The sequence below is a fragment of the Macaca thibetana genome, chromosome 10, assembly GCF_024542745.1.
Source record: "Macaca thibetana thibetana isolate TM-01 chromosome 10, ASM2454274v1, whole genome shotgun sequence".
In the NCBI taxonomy this organism is placed as follows: domain Eukaryota; kingdom Metazoa; phylum Chordata; class Mammalia; order Primates; family Cercopithecidae; genus Macaca; species Macaca thibetana.
In genome coordinates, this window is record NC_065587.1 from 6,908,092 (window position 1) to 6,935,788 (window position 27,697).

General features: G+C 50.7%; 4 protein-coding genes across 5 annotated transcripts in view; 2 read left to right on the forward strand and 2 right to left on the reverse strand.

Annotated features, from left to right (window-relative positions):
- The window catches only part of SULT4A1 (sulfotransferase family 4A member 1), a 996,812-nt gene that overhangs the window by 926,865 nt on the left and 42,250 nt on the right, over positions 1-27,697 (forward strand). The gene's annotated exons all lie outside the window — the stretch shown is intronic.
- The window catches only part of PARVB (parvin beta), a 695,786-nt gene that overhangs the window by 269,063 nt on the left and 399,026 nt on the right, over positions 1-27,697 (reverse strand). The gene's annotated exons all lie outside the window — the stretch shown is intronic.
- SAMM50 (SAMM50 sorting and assembly machinery component) overlaps positions 1-27,697 on the reverse strand; it is a 718,434-nt gene that overhangs the window by 100,484 nt on the left and 590,253 nt on the right. The gene's annotated exons all lie outside the window — the stretch shown is intronic.
- On the forward strand, positions 1,535-13,787 carry PNPLA5 (patatin like phospholipase domain containing 5). 2 transcript variants are annotated; one of them, XM_050806165.1, is made up of 9 exons: positions 1,535-1,827; positions 2,223-2,455; positions 3,518-3,583; positions 3,843-4,052; positions 5,726-5,786; positions 6,900-7,085; positions 9,030-9,162; positions 11,862-11,978; positions 12,640-13,787. In XM_050806165.1, exons 1-9 carry the CDS (start codon positions 1,635-1,637, stop codon positions 12,728-12,730), a joined length of 1,290 nt encoding a protein of 429 aa, XP_050662122.1. In that variant the 5' UTR covers positions 1,535-1,634; the 3' UTR covers positions 12,731-13,787. The 2 variants fall into 2 exon arrangements, with proteins under 2 accessions (XP_050662122.1, XP_050662123.1); XM_050806166.1 differs by lacking the exons at positions 1,535-1,827; positions 2,223-2,455 and having other exon boundaries at positions 3,469-3,587; positions 3,866-4,052.

Below are 27,697 nucleotides of genomic sequence, written 5' to 3' on the forward strand. Positions count from 1 at the left end.
TATTTGTGGCTTGTTCTCTTCACCACCCCTGCCATCCCCAGCTGGGGTTGAATATAGCACGTGTATTCCATTACGTTGTGGTGTCAGAGTCTCCTTTAATCTGCCTTACTTTGTCTTTCATGATCTTAACTTTTTATTTTTTGGAGAGTACAGACAGGCAAGTTACTGGGTAGAATGTCCCCTAATTTACATTTATATTCCCTCATAATTATATTTGGTTATGGATTTTTGTCAAGACTACTACAGAGGTCGTGTTTATTAATTCCATATTGCTGCGGTAACAAATTACCACAAATTTAGTGGCTTAGAACAACACACATTTGTTATCTTACAGTTTGGGAGGTCAGAAGCCCAAAATGGGTTTCACTGGGCTAAAATCAGCGAGTGTCAGCAGAACTGCGTTCCTTCCGGAGGCTCAGGGGGAGAACCCATTTCCTTGCCTTTTAGAGACATTTCGTGTTCCCTGGTATGTGGCCCCTTCTCTGTCTCCAAAGACAGCACAGTAACATCTCTAATCTTTCTCCAAGTCCCAGACCCTCTGACGGTCTGTGGAAGGCCCCACTGTGTTTCCCTCACCCATTCCCCTCGCGGGGGTCGTCTATGACCACCACCCTGGCAATATCACCATCAGCCGTCTCTTCTGGGTCACCCTTGTGGATCTGTTGGAGGGTTTCTTGTGGGTACTTAATTTCATCTGCTGCCCCGCTTGATTTCCAGAACAACTGTCCAGTTGACAGAGTTGTGGGTGAGTTCTCTCAGAGGCTCTTTCTGGCTGCAGGAGTGCCTTGGCCTCTCCAGCATTCAGAATCCACCCCCTGCCACAGGCCAGTACACTGGTCTCTACTCACACACTTGGGGGACTGGGTGGCTGCTGCCAGCCAGGATCCCACTGTCTCTGCTGGAGGGCCCACCCTAGCGCTGGACAGTTGCTGGTGACTCTGTGTTTGAGGTTTGGAGGTGCAGGGTTCCATGAGAGCAGAAAGGCCTCTGTAGGTCCTCACATCCAAGTCTCTTCACATTGGGCTGAAAAAGTGCTGCCCGGAGAGAGCGAGGAGGCTGGGAAAACCCACATGGATGGAAGCTGGGGCTGGCCCCAAGACCTCGCTTTCCCCCAGGTCCCTCCCTGGAACCAGCACAGCTGCAGACTTAAGCCTGGTTTGACCCCAAAGACCAGATGTCCTGGGTCCGACTCTGCCACTTCCTGGCTGTCACCATGCTGGGCTGCGCCTCAGTTGTCTCATTTGCCTAATGAGGACTGGAATAACATCTGCCCAGACTACCAGAGATCAGGCAAGATTTGGTCCCACTCCCCTGCCGTGTCACTCAGAAATCTACGACCCGTTGCGCATCCGGGGCGGGCGCCTGGGGGCAGCGCCAGCGCATACACAGCGCGCGGGCACTTCTGGGGCACAACTGGCGCACACCTGGAGTGGGGGCTGATCGCGACCCGGGGACTTCATTGGCTGGGGCTCAGGTGACGCAACCCGGGGGTGGCGCAGGGAGCACCAGCCCCAGCCCGCCTCCCTCCAGAGCCCACATTTGGACCCAGCCCCGTCTAGGGCTGCATCCCGGCCCCATCCCCGGTCACGGAGTGACCCTTCCTCGTTCGGATCATCCCGCCCGGTCCACCTGCCATGGGCTTCTTAGAGGAGGAGGGCAGCTGGAACCTGTCCTTCGCCGGCGCCGGCTACCTGGGTCTCTACCACGTGGGCGCCACCGAGTGCCTGCGCCAGCGCGCCCCGCGCCTCCTCCAGGGCGCCCGCCGCATCTACGGTTCCTCGTCTGGGGCGCTCAACGCAGTCAGCCTCATCTGCGGCAAGTCGGTCGGTGAGTCCCGGACTGCGGGGGCGAAAAGGGGCGGGGACACCTTAACGGAAGCGAATTGAGCCCAGAGACGCCGGCGCCTGGCGCTGTGCTCTGCGCCCTCTACCCTTGGCACGGCCCCATTTAATCCCATGAGAAATCCCAGGGCTGGGGACTAGGTGACCCCCATTTGCAGAGGAGGGATCGTGGCTCTGAGCCAGAAACTCAGTTTTCCAGGTCGGCTGGGGCAAAAAGTGAAAAGGTGAACGGATCATTTGAATCCGGGGCCGAGCCCAGAAATTCTGAGCTGGAGTGGGGAGAACCCCTCTCCCATTGCACCTAGGAGGGGGTGTGGGGCTGTGGAGGGGCTCGCAGGACCCCTGGGCGCTGAGGTCTCCCTTTCCCTGCACCCCCTGCAGACTTCTGCTGCTCTCACCTCCTGGGCATGGTTAAGCAGGTGGAGCGGCTGAGCCTAAGCATCCTGCATCCGGCCTACGCGCCCATCGAGCACATCAAGCGGCAGCTGCAGGACACTCTGCCCCCCGACGCCCACGTCCTGGCCTCCCAGCGTCTGGGCATCTCGCTCACCCGCTGGCCCGACGGCCGCAACTTCCTGGCCACTGACTTCGCCACCCGCGATGAGCTCATCCAGGTGGGCTGGGCGGGACCCAAGGCCTGGCTGGTGGGCGGCAGGCGGGCGGGCTCCATCTAGTCCAGAGTGACATCCAGGTACTTCCCCGGCAGACGTTTCTGCAGGGGCGGAAGGAGGGAGGGAGGGCGGACCTGTTTGTAGCTGAGGAAACTGAGGCCCAGAGAGGGTCGGCAGGGTGGGTCTGGAGACCTCCCAGGTTGCTGCACACAGAAGAGCCTGGCTGGGGCCAGTCACTGTTCTAGGCACTGTGGCTGTAACAGGGAGCAAAACAAACAGAAACTCTTGCCTCCCTGGGGCTTCTATGCTCATTGGTCGGGGGGGCAGGTGGTATCCATAATGAACTCATCTCCATGTAAGGAGGTCAGGAACAATCCAGTATTGAAATGGAATAGGATGAATAGGATGTCTAAAAAGGAGGCTTCACAGAGACCCTGACACTATTGACATTTGCCAAAAGTGTGCACGCTCAAGTGCAGGCACAGTGTGGCAACCAAAAATGTCTCTGACATTGTTAGTGTCCTGTGGGGGAGAAAGTCACTCCTAGTTGAGAACCACCAACCTAGAGCTTGCAAACTTTTGAATATAGGACTTTGTCTCATGGAAGCCTTGGAAGCATCCCAACTCTGTCTGGGAGGTGCAGAACCCATCTGGCTCTGACCAGATGGAGATGCAGGTGACAGTTTTGTCCCACAGATTGATAACAGTGACGGCAGCTAATGTGTACTGAGCACCTACTATGTGCCAGGTCCCATCCCAACTGCTACACAGGCAAGGATTCTGGGCCACTCTTTGGGGTCCCCATCTGGCTTCCTCAGGAGCTCGCACCTGACCTCCTTCCCTGCACACCCACAGAAAGAGGAGGTGGGTGTCGAGACAGAGGTGCTCCAATCCCTGCTTCCCTTGGAGAGCTTGGCTGGGAGGTGACGCCTCAGCTCCCTCATCTGGACGTGGGACTGATGACACCTCCTTTGCAGGCTGTTGGGATTAGAAACCGTGCACAGGGGAGGTTCTGAATGCAAGGAGCATGTACAGTTGTGTTCCCGCTGACTCTTCTCTTCCTAGGCCTTGGTCTGCACCTTATACTTCCCTTTCTACTGCGGGCTGATCCCCCCCGAGTTCAGAGGGGAGGTGAGTGCACTTTGGAACCCTGCTCTGTGCTCTGGGCAGCCTGGGGTGCACACTGTGGAGAGGTGTTCGGGTGGAGGAAACCAGCGCTCCCTGAGCACTTACTGTGTGCCAGGCCCTCCCCCTGCTCCTAGGGGGCGTTCAGCCTCCTGGGCTGGAGTGGCCCTGTGACTCAGGGACAGCTGGAGGGTCACCGGCTGCAGCCAGTGTGGGAGGCCCTCTGAGAGGGCAGCACCACCCACCTGCCCCCCACAAATTGCAGCGCTACATCGATGGGGCTCTGAGCAACAACTTGCCCTTTGCGGACTGCCCCTCCACCATCACGGTGTCCCCCTTCCATGGGACAGTGGACATCTGCCCCCAGAGCACCTCCCCCAACCTGCATGAGCTGAATGCCTTCAACGCCAGCTTCCAAATCTCCACCAAGAACTTCTTCCTGGGGTTCGTAAGCCTCATACCCCCCAGCCTCGAGGTAGGTCTGGCCCCGTGATGGTGTTAGAGGCTTGGCCATGGTCAAGGGTCCCGTGAGTCAGACTTTATGTGCTCCTAACCCACACTGCCCCCTGAGCCTCAAGGCAGTTACAATGTATGTCCCCAGTCTCAAAGCCAAACACCTGAATCCTAATGGGGTTCAATCGTGTCTTTACTGTTCTTGCCGCACTGAGCGATGAGTGATGAGTGAGGACTGGCCCCAGGTCAATGGGACACACTCGTGCCAACTCTGCTGAGCTGGCCTTTGAGCAGGGCCTTTGCCTGTGCTCCTCTGGGCCAGGGTCTGTAGGCAGGTGCTGTTATCATTTCCATTTCTCAGGGGAGGATACTATGGCTGAGAGAGGTTAAGCAACTTGTTCAAAGTCACACAGCCTGGAAGCAGCAAAACCAGGATTCGACCTTCAGTTGGCTCAGGCCCATGCTCTTGACCACTGTCCTTGACTGTGGCCAAATTGACCAACCACTGTGGAGGCAAGGCACAAATGCAAAGAAAAAAACAAAGGAAGGGATTTTTACCCCTTGGTATTCCTGGAAAATAGATAATTTGACAACTATTGAAATACACTCCTCCTGGCCGGGCGCGGTGGCTCAACGCCTATAATCCCAGCACTTTGGGAGGCCGAGGCTGGCAGATCACTTAAGGTCAAGAGTTTGAGACCAGCCTGGCCAACATGGTGAAACTCCATCTCTACTAAAAATACAAAAATTAGCTGGGCGTGGTGGCGCATGCCTGTAATTCCAGCTACTCAGGAAGCTGAAGCAGGACAATTGCTTGAACCTGGGAGGTGGAGGTTGCAGTGAGCCGAGATCGTGCCATTACACTATAGCCTGGGTGACAGAGTGAGACTCCATCTCAAAAACAAACAAAAAAAAAAAAAAAAAAAAAAAGAAAGAAAGAAAACACACACACACACACACACACACACACACACACACACACACACATATACACACACACTCCTCTGCCCCAACCACATCCTGGCTCTTCCCTGTCCCTTCTACTTCTCAGGTTTGTGTAGTGCTTTCTAAGTCACGAGACAAGGTCATGTTCATTTACTCTGGTATTCCCCACACCCCTGGGTGGGCAGGAAACCCCAGCTGCATTTTCTAGATAAGGAAGCTGAGGCACTCAGAGAGTTAGCACTGCCATGCTAAAGTCTCACAGCAAGGACGTGAGGGGGACAGCACCCTTTGCCACCAGTGGGGCTTTAATCAGACAGGCAGGTGGGGCTCCTGGTTCCTCAGCCCACCTCAGTCTTGTCCTGGAAGTGAACATCAAAGGAGCAAAGGGAACCCCCATCCACTGCCCTACAAGAAGCCAAAGTCCCAGCCATCCCAGGCCTTGTTATCCCGTTTTCCAGAGGCAGAAACTGAGGCAAGAGAGGGGAAAGACTGGGGCAAGAGCAGCCAGGGTGTCTCAGAGGGGAGATGCAATGGGCCTGCAGGGACAGAACTAGATCTATCTGCAGGCTTCTGGCCCCTCCTGCCTAGTGCTGGTCCACAGGGGTCCCTGAGCCCAGCTGAATGGTCACTTGGGGAGAATAGGCTGGGCTGGGACTATCTCCAGTTAAAGATAAGTCCCTGGCCTGTGACATCTGCTCAAGGGGCAGGTCCAGGCCTTGCCCATCCCACCCTTGCCCTGTGTGTTGGCAGGTGGTGGCCGACAACTGCAGACAAGGCTACCTGGATGCCCTGAGGTTCCTGGAGAGACGTGGTAGGTGGCAGTCCCACAGTGGCTGGGGATCGTGTCCCACATGGTGCCAGGTGGACCCTGCCTCTTGGGCCTTTGAGCTGCTAGGGACCTGGGCTCACTCACTCTTGTCCTCAGCATCTGCTCTGTGCTGGACCTGAGCTGAGTACTGGGGACTCAGAGAAGAATCACATACAAGTTCCACTGTTGAGCAGCCCGCAGCATGGTGCAGGGGGACAGACCCAGAGAGAGACAACCCAGGGAGATGGGGGCAAGGATGGTGGGATGATCAAGGCTGTGGGAGTCCAGAGGAGGCACTGGACTCAGTCTGGGGGTTGAGGGTAGGTAAGGAGGGCTTCCTGGAGGCAGTGACAGATAAGCTGGTTTTGACTAGTTCATTATGAAGACACCGGCAAAGATGAAGATTCCAGCAAAAGAAGAGGGCATTCTAGGCAGAGGGAAAAACAAGCGAGAAGGGACAGAGGCAGGCACCTTGAGGGCACGTAACTCAATACGGCAGGAGGTGTGTGTGTGTGTGTGTGTGTGTGTGTGTGTGTTCATGGGGCAGTGGGTGTGCCAGAGAGGTCTGGGCTGGAGAGTCTGAACATCATCCACAGGACAGTGCTCTTCAAACTAGCGGAGTAGACGTTCAGATGCAGGCTGCCTGGCTCCCGAACTTATGTGCTCAAGTCCTATGTTGCAACCAAAAACACACAATCAGGAAGCATTTGCTGAGCGCTTTATATGTGCCCAGATGTGAGCTTAAGCTTTATGTATTTATCTTGTTTAATTCTCAGGCAATCATATAAGGCAGGTCTTACTTTTCCTTTTTTACAGAGAAGAAAACTGAGGCAAAAGGCATTGGGTCACATAGCTTGCAGGTGGTGGAGCCAGAATTGGAACTCTGGATTGTGTCTTTGGGGTCTGGGCTCTGATGAGCCACTTGAAAGTGGGCAGGGAGTGGGGCAGAGCAGGGCCAGGGGAAGGCAGAAGGGAGTGATCCGGAGTAAGCCATGCATCCATCCCCCAGCACAGTGGATCCCCAGAACGGGGTTTGGGCACTGAGGGATGTGGGCAGCATGGGGCGCCTTGGGGAGGCTCAGATGCCTGACTTATCCTCTCCCTTCCCTGATCCAGGACTCACCAAGGAGCCGGTGCTATGGACACTGGTGTCTAAGGAACCCCCAGCCCCGGCTGATGGAAACTGGGATGCTGGCTGTGGCCAATGCCCGAAGAGCGGCCTGTCTCTCAACTGGCAAGTGCCCCACGTGCAAGTCAAGGACATACCCAACTTTGAGCAGCTCTCGCCAGAGCTGGAGGCTGGTAGGGACTCTTCCTGCATTTGCTTACCTACCAGGGCCCTGCACTCAGGGGACCAGGTTCAGGAACCCTGCCTTGAAGGCACTCGTGGTCTGGAAGAGGACAGGACTCATTTACTGAGCACCTACTAAATGCCAGGTGTGGTACTATGGGCTTTTTACATGTGGCATCATTCATTCCTTCCTACAACCCTGGGCCTAAGCATTATTTGTACCCACTTCACTGATGAGGAAACCAAACCTCAGAGAAAGGAAGGGACTCATCAAGGGCTCAGAGCCTGCAGCTAGAGGATTTGAACCCAAGCCTGTGCCTGCAAAAGCCAGGTCTTTGCCCACTGCCCCGGAAAGGGCAGGAGTGTCGACAGACATAGGAGAGGCACACACAGAGGGTTTTGGATTCTCCAGATGGAAATGAACTCATTTCATCCTTCCAACAACCATCTGAGGATAGTACAGAACTGTCCTCATTGTAAAGACGAGGAAACCATAGCACAGAGAAGTTAAGCGACTTGCCCAAGGTCACACAGTAGCAAATGGCAGAACCAGGGGTTCTACTCAGAACCACTTAGTCTACTCTCCTGCTCTGTGACTAAATGTCACAACTGCAACAACAGGAAAGTAGAGGGTCCTACAGGCACATGTAATGATGGCGGGGGGTGAGTTTGAGCAGCATCTGAGTGAAACTGGAAAGGAGATGTTGGCCAGGCCAAGAGGCAAAAGAGCATCGGGGAGAGGGCCTGGCACACACAAAGGTCCTGGGGTTGGTGAGGGAGAGCCAGGAGGTCCCTGTGGCTGCAGCATGAGTGGCAGGCAGCAGAGGTGAGCTTGGGAGGCTGGCAGGGTGGGCAGGTGTCCTCGAAAGCTGTGGGAGAAGGGAATGAGGTGGACGGGAGGGGGTGGTGGACCCAAAGAGGCTGAAGGGGTGGGAGGCCGGGAGGAGAGTGATGGTGGTCGAGGCCAGATCAGGGAGAGTGGGGTGGCAAGGGGATGAGGAGGGGGCCCCTTTTCATGCCGGGAGACCACACAAGGATATGCAGAAAAGGGCGTGGACCTGTGCCCAGCCCCTGAGGTCCAAGCTTGGGATTGTGGAACCCGGCAGTGTCCCTGCAGCCACACGGGGGCACCAGAGAGCTGCCTTGGGTGGAGCGCCAACTCCTGGGTGCTGCGCCCTCCCCAGCTGGGGAGGGAATTGTGAATCTCATCTCTAATCCTCACCTGCCTGCCCAGGGAGGAACGTCCTGCCGGGACCCCCAGTTTACAGAGAAGGAAGCTAGGACTCGTCCTAGGACACTCGACAGGTGGATGTGGAGCAGGGTGTCTGGCCTGTGCTACCTGTGAATCTTCAAATGCCCCGTCTCCAGAGGGCAGCAGCCAGAGTGGACGTGGTGGCCAGAGCTGTGGCCTGGGCTATGTCTGGAAGCTGGGGTTTGGGCTCTGGCTCCGTTCCAGCCCAGATGCTGGTCCCTTCCACTCTGGTCAGGTCAGTGAATAGAGGACCCAAGAAACGGTTGCTGTGGTCACAGCTGTGGCTGTGGTTATTAATAACACTGTTGTGTTACTGTTATTGAGAGACTGTGGTGAGAGCATCTGTCCCAGCCTGGCAGGCCACAGACTTTCCAGAGGGGCAGGAGAGGTAGAAAGAGCTCAGGAGCCTGAGAGTCCTCAAGTCCATCCTGGCCCTACCACTTCCTGTTGATGGTTCTTAGGCAAGTCACTTCTCCACTCTGAACCTCAGTCTCTTCATCTATGAGAGGGCATACACCACTTGTCTCATGACAATGAAAGTGCATAGCTACCTGCTGGCCCATGGTGCGGGGTGGCTCCGTGTTGTTTCTTCATCTGCAGAAGGTGGAGGGGGTGCAGTCTCTTACTGTGTGAGATGGGGGCGCTCAGGCTGCCGGTCCACAGACTCCAGGTGGGCAGGGCCATGCTGGGGCTTCTCTTGCAGCACTGAAGAAAGCATGTACGAGGGACCCCAGCCCATGGGCCCACTTCTGGCGCTCGGGGCCTGGACAGGTGCTGACGTACATGTTGCTACCCTGCACGCTGCCCTTTGAGTACGTCTACTTCCGCAGCAGAAGGTAAGGCTCAGCCAGGGGGCCTGGGAAGGGCCTGGCTTGTGGCGGAGACTGGTGCCCATGGCAGGAGGGGCAGCTGGCACACTGGGTGGGCAGGGCTGGGCGGGGTGGGGGGAGCCCGGCTGCTGTCTCCACACTGTGTGGTGTTGGCTGAATGACTCACAGCCTCTGTGATCTCCTCTGCAAAACGAGACTGGTGGGGAAGGGGCATGGTGGGTACGATTGGAAGCTGGAGTCCTCCTGGTCTTCCCCCTGGACCCTACACTGTCTCCGTGACCTCTGACCATTGCTCCACCCATCAGAATCTCAGGTTGGCTTTGTGGCTGGGGCTGGGTCTCTTCAGTCTCAGGCTGGTTGTGTGGCTGGGCCCGAGTCTCTTGACCTTTCTGGGCTACAGATTTCTCTTCTCTTCTCTTCTCATTTTTCTTTTCCTTCCTTCCTTCCTTCCTTCCTTCCTTCCTTCCTTCCTTCCTTCCTTCCTTCCTTCCTTCTTTCTTTCTTTCTCTCTCTCTTTCTTTCTTTCTTTCTTTCTTTTTTGATGGAATCCTACTCTATTGCCCAGGTTGGAGTGCAGTGGCGTGATCTCGGCTCATTGCAACCTCTGCCTCCTGGGTTCAAGCAGTTCTCCTGCCTCAGCCTCCTAAGTAGCTGGGACCACAGGCGCACACCGCCACGCTCGGCTAATTTTTTTGTATTTTAGTAGAGACAGGATTTCACCTTGTTGTGCGGGCTGGTCACGAACTCCTGAGCTCAGGCAATCTGCCCGCCTCGGCCTCCCAGAGTGCTGGGATGACAGGCATGAGCCCACCACTACAGGTTCCTTTTCTGTAGAACGAGCCCCTTACAAGTCAGGCCAGCTGTGGTTAGGCCCTCAGTAACATTCTAACTTGCTGGTTAATGTGTCCCTCTGTGTCAGTTGTTCATTCATTCCACCAGCAGTTGCTGAGGATCTCTCAGGGGCCAAGGCCTGGCTGTGGGCCATGGAAGCAGCCCTGACCCAGACCCAGCTCCTGGCCTGGTAGAGCTCCCGACCTACAAATTATCACACACTCCCCTGTAACTACAGCTCCACCTAGAGGTTCCCTGGGAGAGGCCTACACTAGCTTCCAACTGCACAGCTCAATCTAGGGACTCTCTGGCCAGGGAAGGCTGCCCGGAGGAGATGACTCAGGCTATACTCTGAAGGATGAGTCAGCGTCCACCAGGCAAAGAGGACAAGGAGAATGTTCTAGGCAGATGGAACAGCATGTGCAAAGGTCCAGGGGCGGGAGGTAGAAAGGCCTGTTCGAGGAGCAGGAAGGAAGGCCAGTAAAGCTGGAGCCTCGGCTTTACTGCCGTAGAAGACGAGGCAGAGGAGGCTGGTGGGGCAAGTGCACAGAGCTCTGCAGCCGGCTTAGCTAGTCTTTGTCCAGAGAGTGGTGGAAAGGCTGGGAAGGGTTTGAGCAGGGAGGTGGCATGGGGAGATGTGTAGTGTTTAAAATTCTCTCTTCTCCGGAAGAAGGTCTGTGACGGTGAGCCACAGGTGTCTGTCCTGCTCAATGTTGAGTTAATGCATGGGTCAGTCCTGCTGTTTAAATTGCCAGTGGGCCAAAGCCAGGAGAGAGCTTTCTACCGACAGATTCTCCTTACGCTGAGCTGTTTACAGAAACCACGAGTTGAAATCCAAAAGTATAAATGTAAAGCCCAACCTTTTCAGTTAAAAACAAATTCATTGTGTGATCCCCAAAGGGGAGCCTGCCTAGACTACAGAGAAGTTCACTCTTGGTATTTTTCACAATACATATGTTCAACAACGTAGGTTGCATTAATAGAGGCAGGTGGTACAGAACAAGGGAGGTGACAGTCCGGCTTATATCTTGCCATCACACCACCCTCTCTGGACTGCATGCCTAGTTTGAACTCTGGTGTAGGGGCCCCTCCAAGGGTTCTGTGGTGCAGGTTGGGGCCCTGCAGTGGCCAGTGTCTGAGGTGCCTGGCCAGAGCTTTCTCAGGCCTGGCCCTATAGGACTGTGGCCCTGCGGACAGACTCATGCTCTCTCCCCTCTGTGCTGGGATAAGACGCAGTTCCGAGGACCCTGAATCTGGGGCTGGCTCCATCATGGAGGCAGTGGGGACCCACGGGGACATCTTGAGCAAAAGGGGGCTCTGTCAGCTGTGTTTTTGGAGGGCCAGCAGCTTCTGAGAGGAGAGTGGACAAAGGGGTTTGGGGTGGGGAGGGCAGGGGCTGGCCTGGAGAGAAGAGAGAGAAATGGATGGAGATAAGGAGGACATTAGGAACTACGGGTGAGGTGACTGTCCTAATTTGACAGGTGAAGAAACGGAGGCCCAGACAGGTTCCCTGACCTGTGCAGGTTACCCAGCTGATGGGCAGGGAAGCTGGGCTGTACCCTCAAGCCAGCCTGACCCCAAAGGCCCACTCTCTCCCTACCTGTGCTTCCCACTTGTTTCTTCGGGAGTCAAGGACCCTAAGGCCTGGCCACCTCTGCCAAGTTCAGAGTCCATTTCGGATCATTCCAACCCTGCAGGTGCCCCTGTGGCTCTGACTGGCTCTGCAACAGTGGTCGACACTGCTGACACTTCTTCCCCCAACCTGGGCAGCCCTCAGGTGCAAGGACCCCTGGCTCTGGTCTGTGGGGAGGGTGGGCTCGGTGGGGCCACACCCCAGGCTCACCTGGGCAAAGCTGACCTGCCCCTTCCTCCAGGTTGGTGGCGTGGCTGCCCGATGTGCCAGCGGACTTGTGGTGGATGCAGGGCCTGCTGAGGAGCGTGGCCCTTGAGGTTTTCTCCAGGACCAAGGCCCAGCTCCTTGGGACCATCAGGTGAGGTGGGCAGAGGGCAGGGACGGAGAGGGGTGGCTGTGCTGGGGGGAACGCACCAGCTGCTTCCCTGGACCCTGGGCAGGCTGTCCATGCCATCTGCCTGCCTACCTGCTTACCCGCATCCCTCTGGCCTACTCATGCAGCCGTTGGCACATGTGTTGGTCACTGCTGTGCCCCCGACCTGTGCTAGACGCTCTATGACAGTCACCTTGGTCAGTCCACATGACCTGCCGGGGGCAGTCACTGGGCCGCCCATGGGACAGGTGCCTCTTGCAGCTTCACCAGCTCCCTGCCAGTCCTCCTGCCATTGTTCCAGACGTCCCCACGTGACCTCGGACGAGGCTGGCCCTGTGTGTGGCCTGGCCTGGTCCCTCTCCTCTGACCGGCCCTCTAGACTTGGGGGGTCTCCTGCGGCCCTCCCCCATGCACTCGACAGCTATCTGTTTAGCAGGACATCAGTGCAGTTCTCTGGGGAGTGGCCATCCCAAGACCTCACTGACACTTCCAGCTCAGCCACATTGAGGGCCACAGGTCCTCCTTCAGAGCAGGGTCTGCGGGAAGAGTGACCTGGGCTCACCATGGCTGCGCCTGCACCCACATGGTTTCACCTACCCTTCCCAAGCCCCAGGCACTTATCCGTGGCTTCTGCTCCCCTCCACAGCCCTCCGGACACTGGCGTCCTGGAAACAAGCCCCCTCCAACCCCAGATAGCTCCTTATATGGAGGAGCTCAGGCCCACCCATCAGGCCTGAGGGGGCTGAGCTGGGCCAGCCCAGTGATTGGTGTCCCTTGATTCCTGCTCTGGCCTTTGTCCTGTGTGCCCACATCTGCCCCAGCAGGAAGAGGCCCTGCCACTCTCCATGGAGACCCTGCAGCTTGGAGCCAGTTCCCTGGGGCGCAGCCTGTCAGCATGTCCCCGGTCACTGTGTACCCAGGTCACCTGCCCTACAGGAAGGAGAGAAAGGAGGATAGCCACAGAGACATGTCTTATTTCCAGAATTTCCATGGGGGGCTAGGAAGACAGCATTGCTGGGGAGACGGGCTCCCGTTCTGCCGTGGAGCTGCCCACGGAGGACCTCACAGAAGATGGGGAAAGTGCCTGATGCCCACGTCAGAGACCAGAGGAGCCAATCAAGATGATGGGGTGGGGGTGCTCCCCCTCAGACTCTTTCTCAGTCCTGTAGTGGCCCTTGGGGGTGACCCCCGGGATCTACCCCACTGAGGAAACCTTGACTTCTGACTTCCTATCAGGTCCAGAGGGTGGAAGGCCCTGGCAGGAAGTGGGAGGAAGAGGAGGGGGGGGTCCGGGTCTTTTCAGGATCCCAGCTGTGTGTGCTTCTGTTGGGCCCAGTGGCCCTTGCTGCCCCTACAGCCTCATTCCTGCAGGTTTGTGACGTAGCTGTGCCTCTACCTCAGGCAGAGAGGATGCCAGGGACACCAGGCCTCTGGCCTCTCCACGAGTCACTGCTCTTCCCATTGGCAGAGCGGGACCCATGCTGTGCCCCTGGCCAGGCCCTAAGGAAATGCTCAGTGTCAGTGGAGATGGGGAGGTTGGTGACATGGAGGCGTGAGTGAGAACAGGAAGCAAAGGAATACACGTGCGAACTAAAGAGAAAATGACCAGCCTGGGCAGCATAGTGAGACCCCATTTCTAAAAAAAAATAATACAAACTTAGCTGGGCATGGTGGTGCATGCCTGTAGTCCTGGCTACTTGAGAGGCTGAGGTTGGAGGATCATTTGAGCCCAGGAGGTCAAGGCTGCAGTGAACCATGATCACGCCACTGCACCCCAGCCCAGGAAACAAAGGGAGCCCCTGTCTCTAAATAAATAAATAAATAAATAAATAAATAAATAAAGAGACAATGAACCACTCATTCATTCTTTCATTCATTTATTCAGCTTATGCTTAGTGAGCTATAGGCCCTGGGGACACAGCCTTGAAGAAACCTTACATTCTGGTGGGAGTGTGGGAGCAGACGCTGAACAGCAAATGGGAAAATGTGAATATGAGATTTTTCCAGGAACAGTGGGGCCATGAAGAAAACAAAATTGGGTGAGAGTGGGGCAGGGTGGGGGTGAAAGCAACATTGGCCCGGGTGGCCCAGGAAGGCCTTCCTGAGGAGGTGACAGCTGAGCTGAGACTGAGGATGAGATGCTGGGTTTTGCAGGTGGAGGCAATGGCAGGTGCAAAGGCTCTGGGGTGAGACTGAAGGAGGGAAGGGCCCGCAGTGAGTGGGTGTTGAGGGAGTGGGGCAGGCAGGGGCTGGGTCAGGAGGGCACTGTCGGGGTGTGGCGAGGGGCATGGATTTGGGGAGCAAATGTGAGAGAAGGGAGCGAGTGGAGGAAAGGAGGACTCAGGGCTGTGGTGGAATTGGAAAAGAAGGAGGAAGGGGCAGACGGTGAGCATGCAGGAGGCTATCCCCTTCCCTCCAGGACCCCCTGGGTCTGAGCAGGCCTCTGCCCCTCTGGTCGTCTCCTGAGTGGGGGCAGGCACGGACGCTGTCCCTGCCTCAGAAAAAGGCTGTCCCACTTGGAGCCAGGTGGTCCATGGCTCGCACACCACTGTCTGCAGAGCTGGGATGCTCTATGCACTGTCTCCACCCTCAGAAGCTGGGTTTGGGATTTCCTCCCCTGGTGGAGAGGGGAGACCTGGCCACCTGGGTCACCAGGTGAAGGATTTAGAGGACTTTAGGAATATTCTTGCTCCCTGCCCTTTGTCCGTTGTCACAGACACAGGCCTCCATGTTCACAGGAACTCAGCCTCCCTTGATTACCCCTCCCTTGTCAGTTCCTTACATAGTGGGGACTTTGACCTGTGCTTTGCCTCCATTGCTTTCCTTTGTGACTTAGACCAGGGAAAGATAGTTGGCCCCTCCCACCTCACTCTCCATCACCCTCCGTTGCCAAGCAGGGTGCGGGGAAATGTTTCTGGCTCAGATGGTTGAATATCTCAATTGCTTACAACATTCTGCTCTGAAAACGTCTCTTTGATCTCTATTATTTGTGGCTCATGCATCAAAGTTATCTGCTGGCAACTTGACAATGGCAGAGACCATTCACCAGCATCCCTGGCAGGACTTCATTGTTTTTAAGCACTTCCCTGGTTTCTATCTTATTTAACTCTTGGATATTTGCTCATGTGGTGTTAAAATCCAACTGCCTGTGGCTTCCCCATGGATCCCAGCTCTGCACCCTGGATCCACAGACTCTGCTTGCTCTGCCTGCCTGGAGAGAGGGGCTAAAGGGTATTGATCTTCTGAGGCCACTCTTCTCCACAGTGAACAGCTCACACCTTACAACCACTCCTCAGGGACATCGCCAATCCAGTGATGTGTTCAGGGAGCTCCAGTCCCACACCCCGAGTTTGTTCACAACCTTCTGGGAGCATGGAGTCCAGCAGTGCCCCAGAGGTGATATGGCCAGTACTGTTTCTAAATTGTCTTTCAGCTCCCACCTCCTGACCACTGCCTCTATTAATGTAGCCTCAGAATGAATGAGCTTGACCTTGCTTATAGAGCCATCATCTACCATTGGTGTCATGCCCTTCCTGGAGCCTAGAGGTGGCCCAGCTGACAGCCTAGGAACTGACCCAGGTCAGAATCCCCAACTTGTTACCAGGATCCTCCTGACACAGCCCCACATTATGGAGCGGAAAAGAGATCCTGGGCTCTGAATTCAGGCTGACCTGGGTTCGAGTCCCGTCTCTACAAGTCAGCATTGATGTGACGCAGGGAAATTCCTCACCTCTCAAGGCCTCAGTCCACTCTTGGATAGAATGGAGATGATAACACATGCCTTATGGAATATTTACTTGATAAAATTAAGTGCTCATGGTCGGGCACAGTGGCTCACGCCTGTAATCCCAGCACTTTGGGAGACCAAGGCAGGCAGACCACTTGAGGTCAGGAGTACAAGACCAGCTTGGCCAACAGAGTGAAACCCCGTCTCTACTAAAACTATAAAAACTAGCCAGGCATGGTGGCGGGTGCCTGTAGTCCCAGCTACTCAGGAGGCTGAGGCACAAGAATTTCTTGAACCCGGGAGGTGGAGGTTGCAGCGGGCTGAGATTGCACTACTGCACTCTAGCCTGGGCAACAGAGTGAGACTCCGTCTAAAAAATAAATAAACAAATACATACATACATACATACATAGATAAATAAATAAACAAATAAATAAAGTGCTTACTGCAGACTATATCAAATGACCTTGATGACTGTTCAGAAAGGGGCAGTGGGGAGTGAAGGTGTGTTAATTACATTTTACAGTGTGCTGGGCACCAGACTGGGTGTGTCACCCACCAGGGGCCTCCTGTGAGCCTCACATCAGCCCCTGGGTGGTGAGTAGTCCAGGCAAAACACAGAGGAGTTGCCACTGGAGTCCAGACTTGTGCGATGTCAGTGCTCTCTCTGGCCCCTGTATCATGGTCTCCCATCAAGTCTGCTGAAGTTCTGGGTCTTCCACACTCTTCTTTCCCCTGGTATCCCAGCCAGAAACCTCTCTGAGCCCTGGAGCCCTGGCGCAGCTATGGCTCCCATTTGTGGGCCACAATCCTGGGCCAGCTACAAGCTCCCTGCCTGGCTTTCCAAGCACCAGTTGTGTGCTGGGTGTTTTCTAATGCTTGAGGCAGATCCCTTCCCCAAGGAGCTCCCATGCCTCTAATGCTATCTCCATGGAGATAACAGGTAATGCAACCCTCAAAAGCACACATCACCTTGCAGTTTACAAAGCCCATCATCTAAATCTCACTGCAACCCTGAGAGGTAGGCATTATCCTCCCCATTTTATGGGTGAGGAAACTGAAGCTCAGAGAGGCAAGTGGCTGATCTGGAAATGCCCAAGTCTGTGCTCCAGGCAGCGGAAAGATCCCGGACGATCACAGCTTCCTTGTGCACCTGCTCTAGGATGCTGAGCAAGTCTTTGCCTCGATCAGCTCCTTAATTTCTTGTCTTGAAAGTCAAGGGTTGGACTAGCTGGTTTCTAAAGAGCCCCCAGCTCCTCTCCGAGCCCATAACACATGTAATAAATGCCACCATGTCAGGGGAAGGAGAAATGATTTCAGGGGGGATTAGCCACAGAGGAACTGGTTTCTGAACTGGGTCTTTATGGATACTAGAATTTGGGTTGGTAGGGAGTCATTCTGAAAGGGAAAGTGCAAATGCAAATGTAGGACAGGGGTGACCCATAGTAAATTAAACTGACAAGGAATCTGAGGCTAAGAAAACTGAGGTTCCTTGTCTCCGGTCATATATGCAATGGTGAAGTTTGCATTCAAGCCAACGGCAGGCTGTGCTCCCACTGTCTGGATACTAGAATTCTGGGTCAAAATACTGATGCTCAGGACTCTTCTGTAGAGATTCTAATGTAATTAATCTTGACCTAGACCTGTCTTGGCAGAAGTATGCTTGGAGCCTGTGGTTCCTGAGCACTGGTGTCCTTGGGAACCACCACATTGGTGTGACCACCTGCCTGAGCCAGTGCCCTGTGCTTCAGACTTGCTCCATGTCATCTGTGGGAAGACAGCTGCCATATGCCCATCTGTAGCTAGAATAATGTGATGCTAGGAAAGCGACCTCTGCCTCAGCCTCATGTCCTGGTGTATTGGTCTGTTCTCATGCTGCTATGAAGAACTATCTGAGACCGGGTAATTTATAAAGGAAAGAGGTTGGCCGGGCGCAGTGGCTCAAGCCTGTAATCCCAGCACTTTGGGAGGCCAAGACAGGTGGATCACGAGGTCAGGAGATCAAGACCATCCTGGCTAACGCGGTGAAACCCCGTCTCTACTAAAAAAATACAAAAAACTAGCCGGGCGCGGTGGCAGGCGCCTGTAGTCCCAGCTACTTGGGAGGCTGAGGCAGGAGAATGGCGTGAACCCGGGAGGCGGAGCTTGCAGTGAGCTGAGATCTGGCCACTGCACTCCAGCCTGGGCAGCAGAGCGAGACTCCATCTCGGGGAAAAAAAAAAAAAAAAAGGAAAGAGGTTGGCTGGTTGTGGTGGCTCACACCTATAATCCTGGCACTTTGGGAGACTGAGGGGGGTGGATCACCTGAGGTGAGGAGTTCAAGACCAGCCTGGCCAACATGATGAAATCCTGTCTCTACTTAAAATATAAAAATTAGCTCGGCATGGTGGTGGGCACCTGTAATCCCAGCTACTTGGGAGGCAGAGGCAGGAGACTTGCTTGAACCTGGGAGGCGGAGGTTGCAGTGAGCCGAGATCGCGCCACTGCACCACTCCAGCCTGGGTGACAGAGCAAGTTTCAGTCTAAAAAAAAAAAATAGGAAAGATGTTTAATCGACTCACAGTTCTGACAATTCTACAGGGCTGGGGAGCCCTCAAGAAACTTATTACAATCATGGCGGCAGGGGAAGCAAGCATATCCTTCTTCACACAGCTTCAGGAAGGAGAAGTGTTGAGCAAAAGGGGGAAAAGCCCTTCACAGAACCATTAGATCTCATGAGAACTCACTCACTATCATGAGACAGCATGGAGGTAACCACTCCCATGATTCAATTACCTCCCACCAGGTACCTCCTATGACATGTGTGGATTATGGGAACTACAAACCAAGTTGAGATTTGGGTGGGGACACAGCCAAACCATATTATTCCACCCCGACCCCTCCCAAATCTCATGTCCTCACATTTCAAAACACAATAATGCCTTCCAAACAGTCCCCCAAAGTCTTAATTCATTCTAATATTAACCCAAAATTCCAAGTACAAAGCCTCATCTGAGACAGGGCAAGTCCCTTCCGCCTATGAGCCTGTAAAATCAAAATCAAGTTAGTTACTTCCTAGATACAATGGGGGTACAGGCTTTGGGTAAATACATGCATTCCAAATGGGAGAAATTGGCCAAAAAAAAAAAGGGGCTCCAGGCCCCATGCAAGTCCAAAATCCAACAGGGCAGTCATTAATCCTTAAAGTTCCAAAATGATCTTCTTTGACTCTATGTCTCACATCCAGGGCACACTGATGCAAGAGGTGGCAGCTTTGCATCCCATGGCCTTGGGCAGCTCCACCCCTGTGGCTTTGCAAGGTATAGCCCTGCTCCTTGCTGCTTTCATAGGCTGGGGTTGTCTGTGGCTTTTCCAGGCGCACGGTGCAAGTTATAGGTGGATCTACCGTTCTGGGGTCTGGAGGATGGCGGCCCTCTTCCTACAGCTCCACTAGACAGTGCCCCAGTGGAGATTCTGTGTGGGGGCTCTGACCCCACATTTCCCTACTGCGGCCCTAGCAGAGGTTCTCCATGAGGGTTCTACCCCTGCAACAGACTTCTACCTCGACATCCAGGCCTTTCCATACATCCTCTGAAATCTAGGTGGAGGTTCTCAAACCTTAATTCTTAACTTCTGTGCACCAGCAGGCCCAACACCATGTGGAAGCTGCCAAGGTTTGGGGCTTGCACTCTCTGAAGCAATGGCCTGAGCTGTACATTGGCCCCCTTTAGCCACAGCTGGAGTGGCTAGGACTCAGGGCACGAAGTCCCAAGGCTGCACACAGCAGGAGGGCCCTGAACCTGGCCCAGGAAACCATTTTTCCCTCCTAGGCCTCCAGGCCTGTGATGGGAGGGACTGCCATGAAGGTCTCTGACACGTCCTGGAGACATTTTCCCCATTGTCTTGATGACTAACATTTGGCTCCTTGTTACTTTTGCAAATTTCTGTAGCCAGCTTGAATTTCTCCCCGGAAAATGGGGTTTTTCTATCACATCATCAGGCTGCAAATTTTCTAAACTTTCATGCTCTGCTTCCTCTTGAACACTTTGCCGTTTAGAAATTTCTTTCACCAGATACCTTAAATCATCTCTCTCAAGTTCAAAATTCCATAGATCTCTAGGAGAGGGGCGAAATGCCACTATTCTCTTTGCTAAAGCATGGCAAAAGTCACTTTTGCTCCAGTTCCCATGAAGTTTTTCATCTCCATCTGAGACCACCTTAGCATGGATTTCATTGTCCATATCACTATCAGCATTTTGGCCAAAACCATCCAACAAGTCTCTAGGAAGTTTCAAACTTTCCTACATCTTCCTGTCTTCTTCTGGGCTCTCCAAACTTCCAACCTCTGCCTATTACCCAGTTCCAATGTTACTTCCACATTTTTGGGTATCTTTATGGCAGCACCCCACTCTCTGTGGTACCAATTTACTGTATTAGTCTGTTTTCACACTGCTATAAAGAACTGCTCGAGACTGGGCAATTTATAAAGGAAAGAGGTTTAGTTGAGTCAGTTCTGCAAGGCTGGGGAGGCTTCAGGAGACTTACAATCATGGCAGAAGGGGAAGCAAACACATCCTTCTTTATATGGCAGCAGGAAGGACAAGTGTGGAGCAAAATGGGGAAAACCCCTTATAAAACCATCAGATCTCGTGAAAACTCACTCACTATCATGAGAACAGCAGTATGGGAGTAACTGCCCCCATGACTCAATTACCTCCCACTGGGTCCCTCCCACGACACTCGGGGATTATGGAAGCTACAATTTAAGATTTGGGTGAGGACACAGCCAAACCTTATCATCCGGTTATACTAGTCATTCCCAGGGAGAGGCCTCAACCCCTCTGAGCATAGCATCCCACCCATAAATCTAATCATGTACGCTAACTGGATGTTTGGTGATGTTAGGGAATAACTGTTACTTCTTAGATGTGTTAATGTATTGGGAATATGTTTTCAAAGAGCTCTTATCCCTTGGAGATCCATACTGAAGTATTTATGAATGAAATTATATAATACATGGAGTTTGCTTCAAAACAGTCTGGATATGTGGGAGATGATAAAACATGAAGTGATAATAGTTGACACTGGGTGATGAGTATATAGAAATTCATTGTCATTTGAATGATGTATAAAAAAACAGAAGTTCATTATACCATTCCCTCTAATTTTGGATATGTTTGACATTTCTTTAATCAACAAGTTCTTAATTCTAAAAATTTGATAGTACATACAGATATTTGTTGATGAAGAGTCAAACTCTGTAAAATATTTGAAGAGATTTATTCTGTGCCAAATATGAGTGACCAATGGGCTGTGATGCAGCCCTTAGGAGATGCTAAGAACATGGGCCCAATGTGGTTGGGCCACAAGTTGGTTTTATACGTTTTAGTGAGATATAAGGCATTAATCAAGACATGTAAGATGTATATTAGTCAGGAAAGGCAAGACAACTGGAAGCAGCTGGGTGGGGGCTTCCAAGTGAGAGGGTGGATTCAAAGATTTTCTGACTGGCAATTGGTTGAAAGAGTTATTATCAATAAAAAGGAATCTTTTCTTTTTATTATATTTTATAATAGAAGGGAATATCTGGGTTATGGTAAAGGGTTGTGAAGACCAATGTTTTATCATGCAGATGAAGCTTCCAGATAGCAGGCTTCAGAGAGAATAGATTGTAAATGCTTCTTATCAGATTTAAAGAAGCTTTCTTCCTTCCGAGAACTGGAACAAGACAAGAATGCCCACTCTTACTACTTATCTTCAACATAGTACTGGAAGTCCTAGCCAGAGCAATCAGACAAGAGAAAGAAATAAAGGGCATCCAAATTAGTAAAGAGGAAGTCAAACTGTTGCTGTTTGCTGATGTTATGATTGTATACCTAGAAAGCCCTAAAGACTCCTCCAAAAAGCTCCTAGAACTGATAAAAGAATTCAGCAAAGTTTCCAGATACAAAATTAATCTACACAAACCAGTAGCTCTCCTATACACCAACAGTGAAAAGCTGAATATCAAATCAAGAATTCAACCCCTTTTACAACAGCTGCAAAAAAAAAAAAAAAAAAAAAAAAAAAAAGTTAGGAATACACGTAACCAAGGAGGTGGAAGACCTCTACAAGCAAAACTACAAAACAATGCTGAAAGGAATCATAGACACACACACACAAATGGAAACGCATCCCATGCTAGTGGATGGGTAGACTCAATATTGTGAAAATGACCACACTGCCAAAAACCATCTACAAATGCAATGTAATTCCCATCAAAATACCACCATAATTCTTCACAGAACTAGAAAAAACAATTCTAAAATTCATACAGCAACAAAAAAGAGCCCACATAGTCAAATCAAGAGCAAGCAAAAAGAACAAATCTGGAGGCATCAGATTATCTGATTTCAAACTATACTATAAGGCCACAGTCACCCAAACAGCATGGTGCTGGTATAAAAATAGACACCTAGACCAGAAGTAAACCCAAATACTTACAGCCAACTGATTTTTGACAAAGCAAACAAAAACATAAGGTGAGGAAAGGACACCCTATCCAACAATGGTGCTGGGATAATTGGCAAGACACATGTAGGAGAATGGAACTGAATCTCCCACCTTATACAAAAATCAACTCAAGATGGATCAAAGACTTAAATCTAAGACCTGAAACTATAAAAATTCTAGAATGTAACATCAGAGAAACCCTTCTAGACATTGGCTTAGGCAAGGGTTTCATGACTAAGAACCTAAAAATAAATGCAATAAAAACAAAGATAAATAGCTGGGACTTAAACTAAAGAGCTTTTGCACGGCAAAAGGAACAGTGAGCAGAGTAAACAGACAACCTACAGAGTGGGATAACATCTTCCCAATCTATTCATCTGACAAAGGAATAATATCCAAAATCTACAATGAACTCAAACAAATTAGCAAGAAAAAAAATCTCATCAAAAAGTGGGCTAAGGACATGAATAGACAAATCTCAAAAGAAGATACACTATGGCAAACAAACATATGAAAAAATGCTCAACATCACTAATGATCAGGGAAATGCAAATCAAAACTGCAGTGCAATAGCACCTTACTCCTGCAAGAATGGCCATAATAAAAAAATCAAAAAGTAATAGATGTTAGCATGGATGCAGTGAACAGGGAACCCTTCTACACTGCTGGTGGGAATGTGAACTAGCACAACCACTATGGGAAACAGTGTGGAGATTCCTTAAAGAACTAAAAGTAGAACTACCATTTGATCTAGCAATCCCACTACTGGGTGTCTACCCAGAGGAAAAGAAGTCATTATATGAAAAAGATATTTCACATGCATGTTTATAGCAGTACAATTATCAATTGCAAAAATGTGGAACCAACCCAAATGTCCATGAATCAATGAGTGGAACCACTGTGGTGTATATATATGATGGAATGCTACTCAGCCATAAAAATAAATGAATTAATGGTATTTGCAGCAATCTGGATAAGATTGGCGGCTATATTCTAAGTGAAGTAACTCAGAAATGGAAAACCAAACATTGTATGTTCTCACTCATAAGTGAAAACTAAACTATGGGGGATGCAAAGGCATAAGAATGACATAATGGACTTTGGAGACTTGGGGGAAAGGGTGGGAAGGAGGTGAGGGATAAAATACTACAAATTGGGTGCAGTGTATACAGCTCGGGTGATGGGTGCACCAAAATCTCACAAATCACCACTAAAGAACATACTCATGTAACCAAACACCACCTGTTCCCCAGCTACCTATGGAAATAAAACATTTTTAACAAACTATAGTCCAATATCACAACCAAGATACTGGCATTGATAGATCACTTCCATGTGATCTATCAAAAAGGGTTCCTCATGTGTCCTTTTATAAGCACACTCATTTCCCTTCTGTTCCCACCCTCTCCTTAACCCATAACAACCACTCATCTATTCTCCATTTTTGTAATTTTGTTATTTCAAGAATACTCTATAAATGGAAATAATACAGCATGTAACCTTTGGGGCTTATCTTTTTACATTCAGCATGATTCTCTGGAGATTCATCTAGGTTGTTGCATTTATCAATCATTCATTCCTTCTTTACTGATAAATAGTATTCCATAGTATGAATGTACCATAGTTTGTTTAACCATCCACTCAGTGAAGGAATATATTAATTCTTTATTTACAGTTTTTGCTGTTATGAATGAATAAAGCTACTATAAACATTAAAAAAGAATATTTTCTATCAGTGATTCCAAAAGGGAGGAGGATATAATGAGGCATGTCTGATCACCACTTCCCATCATAGCCTGAAATACCTTTTCAGGTTAGCTTTGGAATGCCCTTGACCGAGAGGAGGGGGTCTGTTCAGGTGGTTTGGGGGATGGGGGGCTTAGAATTTTATTTTTGGTTTACATACTCTAAAGAAAAAAAAACTAGTCTAGAAACTGACTGCACCAAAGTTAACCTTTGTTTTTCTTCTGTTTCTATAGTGTAAACCAAAAATAAAATTCGAAGTTCCCCGTCATCTGAACAGGCTCCTTCCTCTTGGCCAACGGCACCCCAAAGCTAACCTGAAAAACTAGTTCAAGCCATGATGGGTAGTGGGTGTCAGACATGACTCATTATGCCCTGCTCCCTTTTGGAATTCAGGAAAAGCCAACCAGCATTTAACATCAATAGAGACCTTAAGTCTGATAAGAAACATTTACAATCTATTTTCTTGAAAGCCTGCAATATGGAGTCTTCATCTGGGAGGTCTCCACAACCCCTTATTGTAACCCAGACATTTTTTTCTATTGATTCCAGGGCTTTAGATCATAACTCTTTCAACCAACTGCCAATCAGAAAATCTTTAAACCTACCTAAGACCTGGAAGCCCTGACCTACCTCCCCACTTCAAGTTGTCCCACCTTTCTAGTTAAAACCAATGTACATCTTACATGTATTGATTGATGCCTTATGTCTCCCTAACATGTATAAAAGCAAGCTGTACCATGACCACCTTGGGCACATGTCCTCAGGATCTCTTGAGGCTGTGTCATGGATGTGTCCTTAACCTTGGCAAAATAAACTTTCTAAATTGATTAAGACTTGTCTTGGATTCTTTAGGTTCACAATAGAAATGTCTCTTATTAGAATTCTGATTGCTGGCCAGGTGCAGTGGCTCACATCTGTAATCCCAGCACTTTGGGAGGCTGAGGCAGGAGAATCACTTGAGTACAGGAGTTCAAGACCAGCCTGGGTCTTGAACATAGTGAGACCCCTATAAAAAGAAAGAAAGAAAGAAAGAAAGAAAAGTAGCTGCATGTAGTGGCATATACCTGTAGTCCCAGCTACTCAGAAGGCTGTGGTGGGATGCCTGCTTGAGTCCAGGAGGGTGAGGCTGCAGTGAGCTATGATTGTGCCATTGCACTTCAGCCTGGGTGACAGAGCGAGACCCTGCTTCAAAATAAAAAGAAAGAAATCTGATTGCCTACATCACAGGTAGAGGACTAATCCATCTTTAATGCCACCTCCTGGAATGAGACATGGCTGTTTAACTGAACTGATCTATTCTCAGGACTAAGAGGCTCACTACAGAAGATTTTAGACCATATAGAGTAACTTACTCATGTTGTCATGGCATCTCTTAGCATGTTAATGCACTATAATTAGTGTACAATGAGCAATGAGGATGACCAGAGGTCACTTTCATCACCATCTTTTGTTTTGGTGGGTTTGGGCCAGCTTTTTTTGTTTTTTTGAGATGGAGTCTCGCTCTGTTGCCCAGGCTGGAGTGCAGTGGCACAATCTCGGCTCACTGCAACCTCTGCCTCTTGGGTTCAAGCAATTCTCCTGCATCAGCCTCGTGAGTAGCTGGGATTACAGGCACACACCACCACATCCGGCTAATTTTTGTATTTTTAGTAGAGACGGGGTTTCACCATGTTGGTCAGACTTGTCTCAAACTCCCGACCTCAGATGATCCATCCTCCTTGGCCTCCCAAAGTGCTGGGATTACAGGCATGAGCCACTGCGCCCGGCCCTTTTTTTTTTTTTTTAATTTTTAAAAATTGAGATGGAATCTCACTCTGCTGCCCAGGCTGGAGTGCAGTGGCGTGACCTTGGCCCACTGCAACCTCTGCCTCCCAGGTTCAAACAATTCTTGTGCCTCAGCCTCCTATGTAGCTGGGATTACAGGTATGTGCCACCACACGTGGCTAAGTTTTTGTATTTTTAGTAGAGTCGGGGTTTCACTATGTTGGCCAGGCTGGTCTCAAATTCCTGACCTCAAGTGATCCACCTGCCTTGGCCTCTCAAAGTGCTAGGATTACAGGCATGAGCCACCGTGCCCGGCCTCAAGGACCGGCTTCTTTACTGCATCCTGTTTCATCAGCAAGGTCTTTGTGACCTGTACCTTGTTCTGACTTATTATCTCATTCTGTGACTAAGAATGCCTAGCCCCCTGGGTATGCAGCCCAGTAGGTCTCAGCATTATTTTACCTAGCCCCTATTCAAAAAGCAGCCACTCTGGTTTGAACGCCTCTGACAATATGGGATGATATATTTCAATTTGCACCTATTTATCCAATTTGTCTTTCCCCCCGCTTTCTCTATCCCGATCTAACAACCTGTAACCCAAATCTCTCCAAAGCTATCAGCTTGACTTCTTTTTTTTTTTTTTCTGTCACCCAGGCTGGAGTGCAGTGGCAGAATCTTGGCTCACTACAGCTTTGACCTCCCAGGCTCAAGCCATCCTCCTGTCTCTGCCTTCTGAGTAGCTGGGCATGTGTGTGCCACCACATCTGGCCAATTTTTCTGTTTTGAAAAATATGGGGTTTTGCTGTGTTGCCCAGGCTGGTCTCGAACTTCTGGGCTCAAGTGAGCCTCCCACCTCAGCCTCCCAAAGTGCTGTGATTACAGGTTCGAGCCACTGCAACCATCCTAGCTTGGCTTTTGATATGTGAAACTCGTTTGAAGTTTCAAAGTGGGGATTGAATGAAATTAAAATATTTTACCTCAAAGTATATTTCTTTGACATATTTTGAAATGGCTGCCATTTGGTCATCTTGACAGAACTGGCCTTGCAAAGCTACCTTAAGTGGGGAAATTTTTATCTGTAGAGAATCTCCATGAATGCTGCCATATTCCTCCCCACCACCCCCCGCACCTTTCTATTCTTTCCCCAGATCCAGAATAGATGGTAAAGGGTGGGACTCTCCCACCCTTTACCATCTATTCTCTCCAAGGGAGGCTTCATCCACATAACAAGGACACCTTTGCTAGTCAAGTTTCTTTCCCCCTCTCATAACCTGTTTTACCAGAATCTAAGCTCCTGTTCTTTCCGTAAGCTCAAAATGGTATGTAAGTTTCTGTAACTCATGGGAAGCTGGGTCTTCATTCTGAAGGCTCCCATGTAGGCACATTAAATTTGTATGCCTTTTCTCCTATTAAGAAAAAGATAGCATATAGAAATAGGAAAACGATGCCTCAAGATAGAACATAACAAAGGAAAATCAGGGGCATCGGGAGTTGTGGTTACCCAGCGTGCCAGGATGGAAGGGCAGGAGGATGAGGGGGAACCTGTACATTCAGCACCACGGACAGCGACCTGTCTTCCCCGCTGCCTCGCAGCCTTGGGGATGGATCTCAGAGGGCTGAGATTTGGAGATCTACTAGATGAACCTTACTTAAGAAGAGTCTCTTCAGGACAAAGAGGTATCCAGCCTCTTCTTATGCCCCTTACGCAGCGGTGAGGTTTTCTCTATTCAAAGGCTCAGGCCTTGATGGACATTTTTGGCTCATGAGAAGTTACTGCTTTCTGCTTTTTAAGGATATTTTTGTCAAAAAACAATTGGTCATAGATGTTTGGGTATATCTTTGAGCTTTTTATTCTGTTCCATTTATTTACATTTTATGCTTATGTCAGTTACATATTGTTTTGATTTACAGTGTTAAGGTAACTAGCTTTATAATAAGTCTTGAAATCAGGTAGTGTGAGCCCTCAAACTCCGCTATTCTTTTTCAAAATTCTTTT

Coding starts and splice junctions, on each gene's coding strand:
- PNPLA5 (XM_050806165.1), top strand. CDS start 1,635: ATGGGCTTCTTAGAGGAGGAGGGCAGCTGGAACCTGTCCTTCGCCGGC. Junction 4,053..5,725: donor TCATACCCCCCAGCCTCGAG/GTAGGTCTGGCC, acceptor GTGTGTTGGCAG/GTGGTGGCCGACAACTGCAG. Junction 11,979..12,639: donor CAGCTCCTTGGGACCATCAG/GTGAGGTGGGCA, acceptor TCCCCTCCACAG/CCCTCCGGACACTGGCGTCC.